The sequence below is a fragment of the Vanessa tameamea genome, chromosome 15 (assembly GCF_037043105.1).
Source record: "Vanessa tameamea isolate UH-Manoa-2023 chromosome 15, ilVanTame1 primary haplotype, whole genome shotgun sequence".
Lineage (NCBI taxonomy): Eukaryota > Metazoa > Arthropoda > Insecta > Lepidoptera > Nymphalidae > Vanessa > Vanessa tameamea.
In genome coordinates this window covers 6075467-6091343 of record NC_087323.1, presented here as the reverse complement: position 1 = coordinate 6091343, position 15877 = coordinate 6075467, and the positions used below count along the sequence as shown (strand labels likewise).

The 15877-nt window shown below is 33.3% G+C and overlaps 1 protein-coding gene across 7 annotated transcripts in view; it reads right to left on the bottom strand.

The window, feature by feature from the left end:
* The window catches only part of LOC113399104 (semaphorin-2A), a 343072-nt gene that overhangs the window by 15513 nt on the left and 311682 nt on the right, over nucleotides 1–15877 (bottom strand). For all 7 annotated transcript variants that reach the window (XM_064217028.1, XM_064217030.1, XM_064217027.1 and 4 more), the window contains 4 exons: nucleotides 15275–15545; nucleotides 13228–13458; nucleotides 10278–10536; nucleotides 8965–9119 (listed from right to left, as the gene is read on the bottom strand). In XM_064217028.1, the coding sequence (XP_064073098.1) occupies nucleotides 8965–9119; nucleotides 10278–10536; nucleotides 13228–13458; nucleotides 15275–15545 (916 nt within the window). The remainder of the gene's footprint in view (nucleotides 1–8964; nucleotides 9120–10277; nucleotides 10537–13227; nucleotides 13459–15274; nucleotides 15546–15877) is intronic.

Genomic DNA, 15877 nt, shown 5'->3' with positions numbered 1-15877 from the left:
GATATTCCATTCCTTGATAATACATTTTTTTCATTTATTAGAAATTAAATATTCATTCCATAAATGATAAAGGAATTTTAAAATAATGTAGAGATAAAATAAAATAATCCAACGACTCAAACAAATATTTGAAATGAAAAGAAATTAAGATTCTTGCTAGAAAGTTTATGAACTGTCGTGTACAGAACGGTACGATGTATTGAGACTGATCAGTTACATTGGACAAAGAAAGCTGTCACGTGATAAATCTGGTTTCAATGTTTTTTTAATTAACAGAAATTAATCTAAAAAGATATTATAATTAAATTTGAAAAAATGATTTAGGGAAAAATGGCCTTTAATATCTCACAAATAGTTTTATCTTCTGCGGAAGAATATTTAAAACTTATGCAGGTTTCCTAACAATGTTTTTCATTTAATTGTAAATACATATTTAGTACGTCTAACTTGCGATCTTCTTTTAAGTGGGCCGTCAACACGAATATTGATAAAATGATCAAAAAACATTATATATTCTTTTATTATTTCCATTGAAGTTTTCTAATCTTAAGTTTCTGAAACGCTTGTCAAAGTTAGACTTACGAATCGGAGCAAATCTAAATATTGAACGCTCATTGGGCGCCTAATGCGTTATCGGCTGCCATTGACCAATAACGATTTAGATCAAAGTGAAATTAGTTAATTTGACATTGAACACGGTTTCAGAAGCAGAAGGTACGATTTGTAACATGTATGTATGAATACTATATATTTGGAGTCAACATTTCCTAGTCTGTCGTTTAGTCTTTCATTTTAGTTATTTCTAACTTAAATGTATTTTTATTAAATTTGGACGTCGTTAAGCAAGTCCTCTTCACCAAGTCCATGTAACACATGATTATTTAACCAGATAGCTACCACTCATCACGTATTCTACCGACCGACAAGTATTATGGTATATTGCTGTGTTCCATTTTAAAGTGTGACTGAGCCAGTGTACACGGGCAGGCACAAAGGACATACTATTTTAGTTCCCAACGTTGTTAGCGAATTGTTGTTGATGATATAACTGATAGTTTATATCTCTTACATTACAAAAGTTTATCGGCGATGGTGATTTACTATAACGTGCCATAATTGTCAGTCTGCCTGCCTATTTTAAAAATCATTATCGAGCAAACATCAAAACCAAAATACTTTCGAGATTCAATTGTAGTAATTCCATATGCAATTGAATGTGTGATTAGTATAGGGGTATAATAAAGGATAATGAGAAATACATTCAGGGTAATTGTGCCAACGTAAAGCTGCCATAGAAGGTAATTACCCGATACCTTAATATTTGGCCTTCGCTAGCGTTGTATAGATCTAATCATAGCTCAACCTTAATCACCGCCTTAACTGCGGAAAAGGCTTGAAATTAATATTAAATGAGCTCGTTTTAGTGTTTCCAAACAACTGAAAATAAGGTTTACAAAAGAATGTTAATTAATTGAATATTATGGTTACTTATTTAAACGTCTGAAACGCTGAAACGGTACTTGTGGATGACAATATATTACGCCAGGAAAATGTATCGAATGAAATAAAACTTCAAAATCATACATATTAAATCATTGTTAAATAAAATTTAAGAATATTATGCAGGATTATACATATTTATATGTATACTCTCCAGTTCTAATTTTAAATAACGTACATATGTACGTATAAACATAACATTATATTGCAAATTTGAACAGATTTTCCAATAAATGTCTGCTGAGTAGGCTCGAGGCTTTCAAATTTAGTTGTAAGTTTGTTAACTACCTATTTTACATGCATGGAACTTTCATTGACATTTCTCGCATAATGTATAAGCCTTGCTTCATGTGAAGATCAAGTTGATGCGATAATAGAGTACAAGGGAAAGCGTTCAGTGTATTTGTTAGTAAATACGCGAGGTCGTTTGGGGTAGGAGGCGCAATTCGAATCTGTTTATGGCAACCCTGTTACACGTTTTAAGCTTTAAGACGTGACATGTAGTAATGTGAACAAACAACAATTCTCCAGTGGTAACATTCTGTGGGTATTTAATGAATAAGTTTGTTTAAAATGCTATGAAATCGTTATTTATTCCTTGCAACGCACGTAAAATTACATGAGTCTTATTTAAGTAAACATTTAGGAAACATGGCCAAATATATATTTTATACTCTTCTGTCTAGTATTATATAGTCTGTGGCTGATGAGTTCTGTTCGTGAAACTATAATATTAACTTTTGCAAAGAAATGTAAATAAACCTATTTTTAAAAACACTGCCGTCGAGATAACATTTATGTTTTTCGAGATTAAACAGTTTTATTTCCATGAATTTGAACATTATTTAAATTGTTATATAATATAATTATTAGATTTCTTTTCATTTTCAGATCAAATTAATATAAAGGGTCTATATTATAATAGGGTTTATAATAATTATGTTTCTTTGGGAGTAATTTTTGTCTTTCCACTTTAAAGTACTTACGTTGTTCAAGATCAATGCTGAAAAAACTATAATAAATACAAATCTCCGCATATAAAAGAATGGAAATTGCTTTATTTTACACTAAGAGAGTAAAGGACAAATACAGTTATAAAAAATAAATAAATGTACTAAAATCGGTTATAAAAAACCTACTTATTGCTTAGAGAGTGATCCCTTCCAGTCAATCTTTTGATAAGTGACATGCGATTGATGAAGCGGTTAGAAAATGTACAGATATTTATACAAGAGTATAAGAGTATATATATATATATATATATGTGCGGGGAAAAAATTATACGTAAGAACAGGTTACCTGTCCATCATATCTATGTATTTTTTTTTACATTTTTAGTTTTTTATTGGAATAGTAAACAATGAACTTTGTCATTAAAATTTCATGCTATATGTATTAGCTTCACAAGGAGGCCAACAAGTTAGTACGTATACATAAGTCTAGAAAGTTGAAATTAGCCTACTGTTACCTTTCGTATTTATGTATAATTCTTAATTGATCTAATAATGAAAAGGGATAGTGACAGTTAACAGGTAATATGGTTTGGGCTTAAATGATTTGGATGACATAATCATGTCGAAGTTATTTTTAAACTATTATTTATAATATTTTATTTACACCAGGCAAGCGCTTTCTTAACATCATAAGACTTTTTAATTAAATCTCGAAGAAGTTAATAGGATTATTGTACAAAAGACTGAAGCGATAATTTAATATCTTCCTCGCGGTATACTCCTATTTAAGCAAGGAAAATTAATTAGATTCAAACATCGATACTGTATGAATGTAATCCGTCTAATGTTAAGGCTTATAAATTCCCTTTCTTATAGTCATTAATTCTGATCACAGTCGGGTCTAGCAAAATAATTAAACAATCCCACATCGGTTGTGATCGGAGATTCCCTGAGGAATATCCGTCTTTAGTAACGAATTAGGTACATAAGGTAGCACGAGGCACGTCTCACCGTAAACTCTTTTAGGGTCGCGTCAAATGAGAAACATACAATCAGCAATACAAGAAAATTGCGGTTTTTCAGACACGCGTGCGTGTTTGACTGGCGGTGTAAAAAGTTTTTTTTTTATAAAGAGATGAAAATGTTCACGTACAATTTCATGACGGAACACGTAAACGTAACGAAACGTAATTTGGTACAAAAAAGTTAAAGGCTATAATATGTATAATATATGTTTCGTGTATCTCGTTCATAAATCATAACAAAATGTACAAGTCTTTGTAACCCAGCGTTCTTATAGACGCTGTATAATAAGTTTATTTTCAATAAACTTGGAGTATTCGTAGCAAGGTAAGGGTTGCTGCAGATCGTAATTATGTTTTTATATTTTCCTGGCCAATGATCAAGGAACCTTCAATAAAGGTTCAAAGAAATAATCCAGCAATCCAATAAAGATTTCGCTTCGACAGACCTTAAGTGAAAACTTTTTGCGATCCCCCGAACAATATAAGTTTTATTCCTCGAAGTGGTATAAATTCCCAAACACAAAGTAGCTCTAACATCTTTATTGGTTTTCATAAAAAGTCCCTGCTTAACCTATAGATTCTCCAGTAGCCAATTGGATAGGTTTTCCTTTAAATCCACCTCTCACGCCTTGACGGTTTTACCTATCGACTTTTTCATGTTTCAATGCGAGCCGTCCTCGTAGCATTTTTATCGTTCAACATCGGGAGCTAATGTGCGTTCATAAACAATTTAAGGTTGAAATGGATAAACCAGATTTATAAGTCACTAAATAATAATTTTTCATAACGATATAGTTTATAAGGGAGTTCAAGAAAATATAAGAGAATTATTATTTTGTAATTAAATAGAATATTATCTTATATTCACTGTGCTAAATATGTAATTAATTAAAATATACTTTATAACAAAAAACTTTTAAAAAGACTGATTAAAAGTATAATCAATTATTAACGACTTAGAACAAAATTAGTAATTTTATTCACGCAGTATAATATAAATTCGCGATTGATATCGACAAATTCGTGCGGACTTTTATCACGAATTGCAATATGTATTTTATAGGCACCGTAAATCGAAAAACGCGGCTTCTAACGTTTGCCTACGAGCTCTCCACCGACTTTTATGAGATTTGTCGTTAGAAATTTTATGTGATCGAATGAGCCCTTTGACCGATTTTATACTACTTATGATTCGATCGATATGAATAATTTTCTGTATTGTGTCAAACATCCATCTGCGACTATTAGCGTTATGGATTCGATTGTATTCTTCATTTGAAGGACACAAAGTCACTAGTCTAATCGATATAACATAAAATGCTTGTAAAACTCTATAAAATAACACGATTCACTTCGATGAGCCATTTATTTTTTAGGTAAAAACATGTTTAAAATTTTATGTTTCAAATCTAACTTCGTTTCAATTGTTACATATAGTAAATATTTGTAAAAGGAGAAAGCTGTGTACTTGTTTCTTCTTATTTTATAATAACCGAATATTTATTCCAAACACGTTGCAAAGGTGTATTTTTAAAGACGGTTTTCGCTAGCCAGAGCATTAGGGATGCCGCGACCGCGCCACCCCAAAAATTTCTCGCCCGTACACCTTTTGATATTCAATATACTGCGGGACCTAAGCAATCCTTTGATGAGATGTTTTATGCAAAAAACGTTGGGCGCCTTTAGCGGGGCGCGAATAAGCGTTCAAAAGTGAACGCATTAGTATTCCTGATCCCAACGACCACGGCCTACCCTCCAGTTTTGGGGGAATAAAAAAATCAATGTTTATTCCCACTGGACGGGATTTGAATACTGATTACGAACATACTAATTGTTTGTGTTTGTGTTAAATTGAAATCGTTTTTTATTGGTTGATAAGTTTAAAATCTGTATTTAGAATTAGATGTCTTACAAAATTATTATTATTTGCGTAAATAAATACAAATGAATATTTTCAATTTTAATTAATAAAATAGAATACATAAAATATTTTGTAATAAAGAGTTTCATATTTAATATTGTTCACATTTATTTTATGAGCATTGCAAGTTGATGAACCCCGAAGCGATACTACGTCAGAGTAACTACAAGACGCTTTGGGAAGAATATTTCCCCGATTTCAGACATCGCAATATATGGCGTGACAGGATACGATAATTTAACCACCTCCACAATTCATTTTACCGAAATCGCATTTCATGTTTATGGTAAAACTTGGACTTCATGCACTCAGCAAAATGGGTTTCCGATACTTATAAAAGCGATATCGTATCGTACAGCTAAATATAATATACTCGTATACGTATATGGTAAGTAGATTGCAAATTACCGATCCAAGCGTACATAAATTTGAATGTTAAATTATTACGTGCCGTCATGGAGCGGTCCATATCTTTGTCGAAATACGGCAATGAATTCTTCGATATATGAAAACTGAATTTTGGACCATCAAAGGATCAGCGTTTACGACTTCGGGTGTAATGATGTTATCAAACGGCTATCATATTTCCAGTGGTGACTCGACCGTAAAGCCGACTGTGAATTTTAAATCGTTTTTAATAACCCCGTATCTCGCATGTGACGTCAAAGCTAGCTTAGGGCGAGTTGCGTACTATTTGATTTCCCAGTTTTTGGGGAAACAAACCACAACCATCTGCGTATGGCGCGTATTATAAATAACTTTCTTTTATGTTTCGAAATGTTGTAATTAAGTGTTGAGACCGTTGTTAACACGAGAAATTGTCTGTGTGTGATATGTTAACATAAATATTGCGTTCGTTGTTTACAAAGGCGCCCTTGATACTAAAGAGTCTCAGTGTTGACGTCAACTCGAGGAATTTAATTAACTTCGTTAACTTCTAAATACTCTTAACGTCTTTGATACCTCGGCTCCCTTGCATTGACAAACAGGGGGGGTATGTACATGACAGTCACTGTCAAACTTTCATTAGGCCCACGGACTCGAAGTTGTGTGGCAACAGTGATTTAGGCGCGATAAAACAAATGGAATGAAGCGAGACGGGCCCGCATTGCGGGGCATCATACGCTCATTTCTCATTGTCTGCCGGCACCTCGAGCGCCGCTACAACTTTGCCGGTACTATAGCGGTACCGCGCCGATTCCGGTGCAGTTTAATGCATATTATAACGCGGTAAGCACTCGGAATGGGCTAAGCGGGAAAGTAATATTGCGGCAGACAACTCGGCACGAACGAACTCTTTATTGAAAGAGTAAACTGTCCTTTTACACGAGACGCCTCCAGGCTCTTTGTGTTGTTGGAATTTTGCTCAACTTATTCGGTACTTGAGTGTAAATAATAGCGAACTAAGAGAGATACAGATTTTTGAATATTGCCTACGAGTTTAACTATCATTTGAATACTCATAGTTGTAATTATTTTTCTCACAGGTTAACGAAAGTTTGTCATTTTGTAGCAGCTGAGATAAAAGAATTTATTTTGACCTAGTTAGTTTCAGTCCGCTTTGTAATCAACGTACCGTTAACCACAATGTGTTAATACGCAGCAAAAGGCTTTGCTCAACTATCGAACATAGAAACAAAGTTACATTATGCAGATTAAGTTAGAGTAATTATTACGGTACGTGGCTAAAGCACGGGAGGGAACGTCAAAGGTAACGCTTAAACAATTTAATATTCCGCACACAAGCATTTCAAATGCCAACTCAAACGTAGCTCTCCTTTCGTAAAAGTTGTTCCGTAAACGAACTCCCCCTTCGTTAGATATCTACGTGAGCTTAATCTATTCCGTAGTCTCGCGGTAGGGCTGTTCGTTCGAGAACGATTTTCGAGGAAAATTGGTGAAAATTGCAACAACATAGGCGAAAATTACCACTCGGAGGTGTTGTTTAGACCGGTGGTTCGAATTTATATGGCGTTGAAAATGTGACGTGAGGTCTCTGCGGTCTACGTCGACCTGCGAGCGCGCTCTACATTGCGCCAAACGACTACGAAAATGTGGTTATGTACGCCGGAACATGTACTACGGTACGATTGGAGCTTGGTTTACTCCCATAACGCAGACATGCCATTTGGAAATCATTTTAAATATTGATACGGAATATTTCTTTTAAATTCATGATTAGAGGATAAGCATTTTAAATGCTTTGCGTCCGTCACAATTTATATTACAACATAACAGGCTCTAGAGTAGTGAAACATAGAGGTATGAAAAGAACAATACAAGACCGTAACAGAATTTTTAAAGCGCTAAAAGTGAAATTCTCTCTCTGCAATGCCAGGGAACTAGCCAAACGGGCATACAGTTTAAAAGCTTTAGTGCAAGCTTTTAAAAGTTAATAAATTGAGTGTTGACAAAAAACGTTAAAGAGGTGTTGCACACGCTATTTGGGTACAAACAATGAACGTATAATCGGTTTTCCGTGTTTTGCACTAAATCCCCCTGTTTCGTTGGTAAATGTGCGCCGGGAGGTAGCGGCGATGGCATTCGGACGAGAATCCGAACGTCCAGCCGTCAGGGCGAGACGAATTATGGCCTTTGTGTCACTTTCACTCGCCGCTACTTTTTAATTTCCCAGTACGCAGGCATTTTTTAATTCCTACGCTTTTATGAAATTTTATGTCCTCTCGCGATTGTTCCCGGTGTCACCCTAGTTTGGGGCCTCGCTGATTGTTCTCAGAACCGGTTTACTAATTTATGTCATACCGTACTGACACTTATAATTTGTCGAAATAAATTCTGTAATTTTGTAATTCTATTAAATAATTAAAGTTTAAAAACTTCGTAACCGAAATATTATTATATAAATATTTATATACAAACTATACAATTATACAATACGGGGCACAATCACAACGAATGTGTATAGAATTTGATGCTGTTTGTGATGCATGGCTTCAACTGGATACTTCAACCCTTATCAATCAATATTATTGAATTACGTCAGTCATTTTAAATCGTATTCAATAATACCATACATGTTTATAACCTTTGGATATATTTCAAATATCTTTGTTTCATATTCATTTATTACCTTCGCGCCGGAGAATTTATGTTGATATTATGAATAACTAAAGCAACTTATACCTGATAGCGGAACGGGAGAAGTGTAATGTATTCAGTTTATAGCCGAGTTCTCTGGGGATTGAATGGATTAATAGATTTTCAGCTAATATTATTCAAATAATAATCCTGCTCGGCAGTTTATTGCGTTAATGACATATTAAGTGTATGAAAACCGTACATTACGATTAATTTGTTTTTGTTTTAACGTGTAAACGGGAAAGAGTTTTAATGAAAATATAGAGATTTACGAGTTTTTATTAAATTACTGAATCTCTCTTTCTGTCATTATGGATTTCACATAAGATAAAACAAGACGAAGTATCGTTTAATTAATTACACACCAAACGTTTATAGGTAATGATTAAATTATGTTTTTATTTTTAAAGTTTGAACGGAACAAACGTACAAAGTCAATACACGAGACAAAGATAGATATACTCACTAGTGCCCGCGTAGTACACTGTGTAGTCGAGCTGGTGTCCTAACATGTCCACCTTTACCCTGTCTACCACCAGGCGGGTAAAGAACAGGTCTCGTTTGTAGTATATTGGTTTTTCATGTTCGTGCGACACTGCACTGTCCATCAGTGGATGCGACCTATGAATACAAAAAAATATATAAAAAAGAGTTATATTATTCTATATGCAATTATAAAAGATTATTTTATAATATTATACATTCAAATTCAATCATTATGTTAATAAATTAATAATGGAAATTTAGGATGGAGTAGTAAAATAAATTGACAATGTTATGATACCAATTCTGCTTCTCATAAAGATCTCTACTATCCTGAAATTCATTTTTCTATAATTAGCTTATAAAATCAATCCGCTTTAAGATAACCAATAAACAAATAAATAAAAGGCTTAACCCTTATCAGCCGACGAGGTCGATTTGTTGAAAATTATAATTTACCTGAATTAACCTAGTTTAAGGTCCTTAATAAACAACATATCTATGTGAAAATTATTAAAATCTGTATCAAAGAAGTTCTAAATATATATCAGCTGAAATAAGCTCAGTCAAGGATACTAAAACATTATTTTTCTAAAATATTTATTTGTCTGCTAATTTATAATTTAACGTAATGAAAACGTTTATTTCAGAATGAATAATCAGAGGAGTGACATATCGAAGAGACGGGAACACGGCGACAACACACGCGGAGCGGACCAGAGTAACGTGCCGCCATCGCAGATAAAAGCCGTTACTTCAACGCCAACAACAGCATACTTCATTTAATTAAAAAAATTCAATCTAGCTCGAATAAAAATCTCTATGTATTATTTTCGCCCGACTGGTTCAGGTGAAGTGTTAAAATCTCAACGCTGAGGATTATGTAAAAAGTGGGAAAAAAAATAATTGAACACTCCCGAGGCGAGAGCGCCGGATAATTAACAGGACGTGTCGCTAGATAAAAGTGCCTGTGGATTTCAATGAGGGCGGCAACACGGAAAGACTAGTGCGACTGTGTTCAAAATGTGACAATATTTAACGTGAACTTAATCTTCAGTGTCATGAAGCGTGAAATGATTTTATATTAATTTTAATGATTGATAAAATAATGAGAGAAAAATCACATAGTTTAGCTACTTTATTTATTTACCAAGTAAATCATTATCTCTTTCTATATAATACTATAAAAACAGCAACAAAAAAACAATAGTAAGACGTGTTTGTGACTCAAAGCAGTTACACAAATTATATTTCATGCGAGAAAATGTATCTTAAAGGCAGTGTGCAATAACTTACCTTATAAAATTAAGCACTGTGTCAGGCAGAGATGCGGTATCATTAACACAGGTTCCAGGTCTTGGTTCAGGGACTCTGCTGCTGATTACAGGTAGCCATGCTGAACTAGACGTCGCTTGCTCCTTGAATTTGCCTTCATATGCTTTCTGAATGTCTCCAATTGTAAAAGTACAAATTGCAGAACCCATCAGCCCCGTCGACGCTGTTGTGAAGACTCCGTAAAAACGACTGTCATCACCGGGTACCTTGTAGATACTCTCTGCCGGAAAGAGGGTTCAATTTGATAAAGATAAAAATACATAACGCCATAGTTATCTTCTGTTTATAAGTAAAAGAACAACGTTACGGTATATTCCAATGGGATATCTCATCGGTTCTACGGTTAGTTAATTTATAAAAATCAAATATAAGCAATATAATATTAAACAGTCATAATATAATGATATTAGTAAGTCATTATTCCAAATTCGCCCTTATATATTACATTCAGAATAACCTTACGTACAAAGTTAATATTTCAGTATAATGAGCGCGCTTTTAACGCCTCCCTTGAGATTCTAACTGAAATTTGTTCGATAACTTAGCGAGTTATACTGCGTAGAGTATTTAATACCAGGTAATAGAAAATAGAGTTAATATTTGATCCAAGATATACTTTCTGTTATTATGGGTAAAAATATTTTTATACAAACTAAATTAATTCGTATGTCTTTTTATACAATTTATTATTATTTTGGTCTTTATAAATAAATTACATCTAAACTACATTTACTAGATATGTATTGGGTGTTTTATATATATTTTTATATTTAAAAGAACTCAATTAAATATAATGTTAATATTAAATATAATTTACATAAATAGTTAATCGTAAATGCTGTCATATTTCTGCAAAATACCGTTCAAATAATTCAAATTATCAGTGCTAATACAAACCTAATCTATGCACAGTTGTCAAAACTTCCCCGAGTTCGCTATTAAATTACTGTAATTGTGGTTCCGAACTTTATATCTCCATGTCACCAGACGTTGCCACAATATTAAACTATGTAAAGCAATTATAACCGTCAATCCGCTTAGTAAAATTTATTTTATTAATTTTATTTAATACATAAAATTATATCCATAATATTCGGCGTTTAAATTATTTTGGGTGAAATATTAAAAATATTCTTAAGAATGGTTTTGTCAGATCATAAATAAGGCTTGTATTAAATTTAGGTAAGGCGTAAAGCGATATTTTTGGGGAAAAAGCAAACACATATTTTACAAACACAACACGAAACAGTTGTCAAACGAAAGCTCGACGCGTGCCGACTATAAATATATTACTCTTGGCCTTATTATTTAAATACGCGATATATGGAACACATGTTATGTTAAACGTTAACCTATTTTTAATTAGACCAAAATCAAGATCAACTTATAATTTAAAGTTATAAAACTATACTGTGATATTTGTTTTGTATATATGTATATTTCGCAAATGAATTTTAAAAGCCCATAACTAAATCAAATAATATACCAGACCACATTGGAGTAGCATTGTGGAATTAGGAATAAGCTCTAAACCTTCTCCTAAAAGAAGAAGAGGAGACCTTAGTCCAGCAGTAAGACGTTTACAGAATGTAACTTGTTCTTTTTTAATGTAAAATTTATTCGTACAGAAATATTAATTAATAAAATATTTTATTTAACTTCTTAATATATTTGTTTTGTAATGCATCGAGCTAATTTTACTCCGAATATTTTAAACTGATTCGAGCGAATTTGGGAAAAGTCGAAAAAAAATTATACTTGATACCAAATAAAAATTAGTGTATAAGGCTCAATATGTATTTCTATCACAACTGATTGAGTTGCAAGCAAAAGCATATTCAACACAACTGAAGCCTATAGAATGTATAGTAACATAATCGTAGGCTTAATCAAAGGGAAGTCAGATTATCCGAAGTTTGCTTACGAATCTAATCACGCTTAAACGTAAATGTACACAGCACACACTCGAATGTAGCTATTACGTCCTCATAACTTATGCAGGAATGCAATAGGGGCGCGTGAAAAACCGTGGTGAAGGCTGAGCGGTAAACGTTAATATTATATGAGCGCAGTTGCAAGCCCCGGTTTCCGAGAGGAATTGGCTAGACTTTTGTCGTTTTAAATCTTCCTATGCACTATTGAATCGAAGTGAAATGTTTGCTCGAGATTGACGGTGACTGTTTGCATGTTTGGGATTAGGGTGCAGCTCCGGAGTTAGTTGTCGAACTTCGGTAAGTCAGTCTGGATACACAGAATCGTACTTTGAAGTGGTACAGAAAATTGCTACAATATTTAACCTTGTGTATGAAAATGCAGCACAGATAGAACTTTTGCTTTGTGCCTTGAAATATAAGATAAATGTTTTGCAGTGCACTCCACTCCACTCACGATAATATTTATTTTTAATTAGAATATTGAATCAGTAATATCACACTTTAGACATCATTTCAAATTAAAAAAGCAGCCTTTATATTTTAAGCTGAGAAAGAAGGTCTTTTATTATTCAAAATTTTGTTTATTGAAAGTCGTAACTGGGGTTATATTTGTCATTGTAAAACGAGGCAGTCGAATGTCATATTTTGTTGTATATTAGGATATGTGTGTCGTGTGTGATTCGAAAAAAAAAAATATTGTTTGAGAAATTTTCAATCAGTAATTTCTGGTTATTAATATTTACTTAAATTTACTGAAATTTAAAAATGACATAAATCCTTGAATCATTTTATATAACCTACGAGTGTTAACAAAAAGTCACTAAAATGTAGGATATATATGAGCGTGAATAAGAGTAAATAAGAATTTCATTAATTACGAATGTTGCAGTAGTATATATAGATATTATTAGTAATATCGATCATGGTATACTTAATGTAAGACTAAAACATTTATAAAATTTTGCAATGTTACTTACGTATCTCATTGAAATAGAACGGGAATTCTCCTGGTATGCTGCAGTTGAGACGAGCCTTCAAGTATGTGGCCCAATTCTGGCTGAGAATATTCTTCCCGCCTGTGTCTCGCTTGCAGACTCGCGCCACCCGTGAGTACACCGCCTTGCCGCAGTTGATGTACTCCACAGCAGTCTCGCGGAAGAAGAAAAGCACGTATTCTCCGACGTCGAATGATCCGACGAAGTTTGGTTCTAATACACAAATAATTAATCCATTTATTACCTTTTATTTTTGCAATATAATAATATTTAATATGTATCTAATATTATGTAAGCATTTATAGACATTATTAATGCTGTAAAAATGTTGTATACGACTATCTATTAACAAAGGAACAAAAATATTAAAATTAATAAATTACTGAAATCCCTAAATTTAGAACTTAATAAGTGACATCAATAAATTAGGCAGCACACTACCGTTTCTGTTAATTTCAATAAATATTATAATGTATGTAAGTCGAAAGGTTTCATTGCCATGACATTACATTTAACTGCTAACATTATATTTTGGTTTAATTACAATCATAAATTTTATATATTCGCAGCGGAACGTTCCCATGTTAATACCATAGTATCAAATTGCTGTTATTCCCTGTGATATGCAATAAATATTAGATGAAGCCGTGTGTCAATTATGTCATATATGAGGCGTTCGCGGCTCGCATTAATACGTGCTCATTTGTTGGAAGCCGAAATGAAATCGCCGCGTGTTAAGGATTTAAGACACGTGACACTATCGCCATCAGAACAGCGATATAAGTCCTTATTCATATTGTATTGTTTCCATAGGTGAGATTATCCTGTATTTAATAAAGCTAAAGAAGCATTAAAATTTAATAAGCTTCGAAGCCTATAAAATTTTTGATTGCTATTAATAGAGCTGATAAACCGGGATATTTTTCACGAAAAGACATTCAATATGTGTGATTAAATAATATTTAAAAACGCTTGCGAGAGAATTAATAAAATAAAATATCGGATTAACGTTAATGTATTATTGAGTTGTCATTAATAGTTTGGATATTATTTTATTTAAAGCTTAATTGTGTACTTATTATAATATTACAAATAATAGCTCTTAAACCGATGTTATAAATTAGTAACTATTAATTTAATGATTACTAATCAATAATCTATTAATTAGTTATGAATATATTATGTATGATGCATTCAAAAATAAATATATTAATATTACATTTAATTTTTTGGTATATTATCTAGTTATGAAACAATAGTCCTAAATTAGGCTAGGTGAATTCTATTCGCTTGATCGAAGCGTTATGATCAGAATGGCTTTAATATACAATGGCACGTTACCGCAAATACGGGACTAAAATCGGTCACATGCATTATTTAGTTAGATGATGTTGCTTTGCGAACTATACGTGATTGCACTATTGTTTTCTATGCAATTATTTTCATAACTTAAACCAATGTCTATGAATATATTTATCTTAATATAAATTGAACATGATCAAAGATTATAACAATGATTTTAACACATTTAGTTCTTATTGTGCCCTCGAATTTAAAGTTAAAATGACGATACACAGTGAAGCAATTATAGGGCAAGAAAATTTGTCGCAGCATTTCCATTTTCGTAACTGCGCCACCCAAATTAACGGGCAAAGATTGGGGCACATTACAGCTCGTTAGAGCGAAAACAGTTTAATTTCCATTGTTTAGTTGCGAACAGGCCGATTCCAGTCTAATTCGTGTAAGCGCCGATAATTTGTATCAATTGTTCTAATCATTACCAGCAACCTACAGCTGATTGCTGATCAGTGATGTAGCGATTCACTGATTAACGAATTCATTCATCAAGCTTTCTAGGACAATGGTTGCGTCTATCATATGTTGTTTGTATAATAATTAGTTGGGATAGAGCTGATATTTGTGCACAAATTTTGGCAGTTCCATTGATTGGATTATTCCATATCTAAATGTTACTTTAGGATCGAGTAAGGTTTTAGCTCATCATGTTACAATAATACTGTAAACTCACTGTCCAGCCATTTGGAGTCGTATTTCAAAGTCCGCTTAAAAGAAAATTCCCGACGACCCGTAGTCAAGTTATGCAGGTCAGTTCTGAAGATCACGGTGTCTGCTTTAGTGAACTCGGCATTAGTTCCCGAGTACAAAGCGGGCAGGGCGCCAGGGTTGCCTTTTTCCACCCACAAGGCGGTGGAGTTGTCGGCCGGATCGTACGGACACTTGGCGACGCCCATGCCGATGCCCGGCACGTACTCGTGACGAGGCAGGTGCGTCAGGTTGGACTGCAACAAAACAACTCCATTTATTTTTATTTCCACCTAAATTGTTCTCCCCTCTAACAAAGTGGGTGCTAAATACGACCTTAGGGAAAATGTTTACAGAATTAGTACCTAGAATTTATATTAAACTCAACGAATTTAAAAATTGAATATATTTTTACACTTCGATTTTATGTGCAATTAATCAAAGGCAATTCAAAAAACAAGTCATGTGAATTTATGCGTCTAGCGCACCGCCCTCCAACTGGCTGTACTCGAAAACACATCTGCGACTAATTTTTCCAAAAAATCCACGTCCGTTTCACGTCCGACGCGATTTATTGACCGAAACTTAT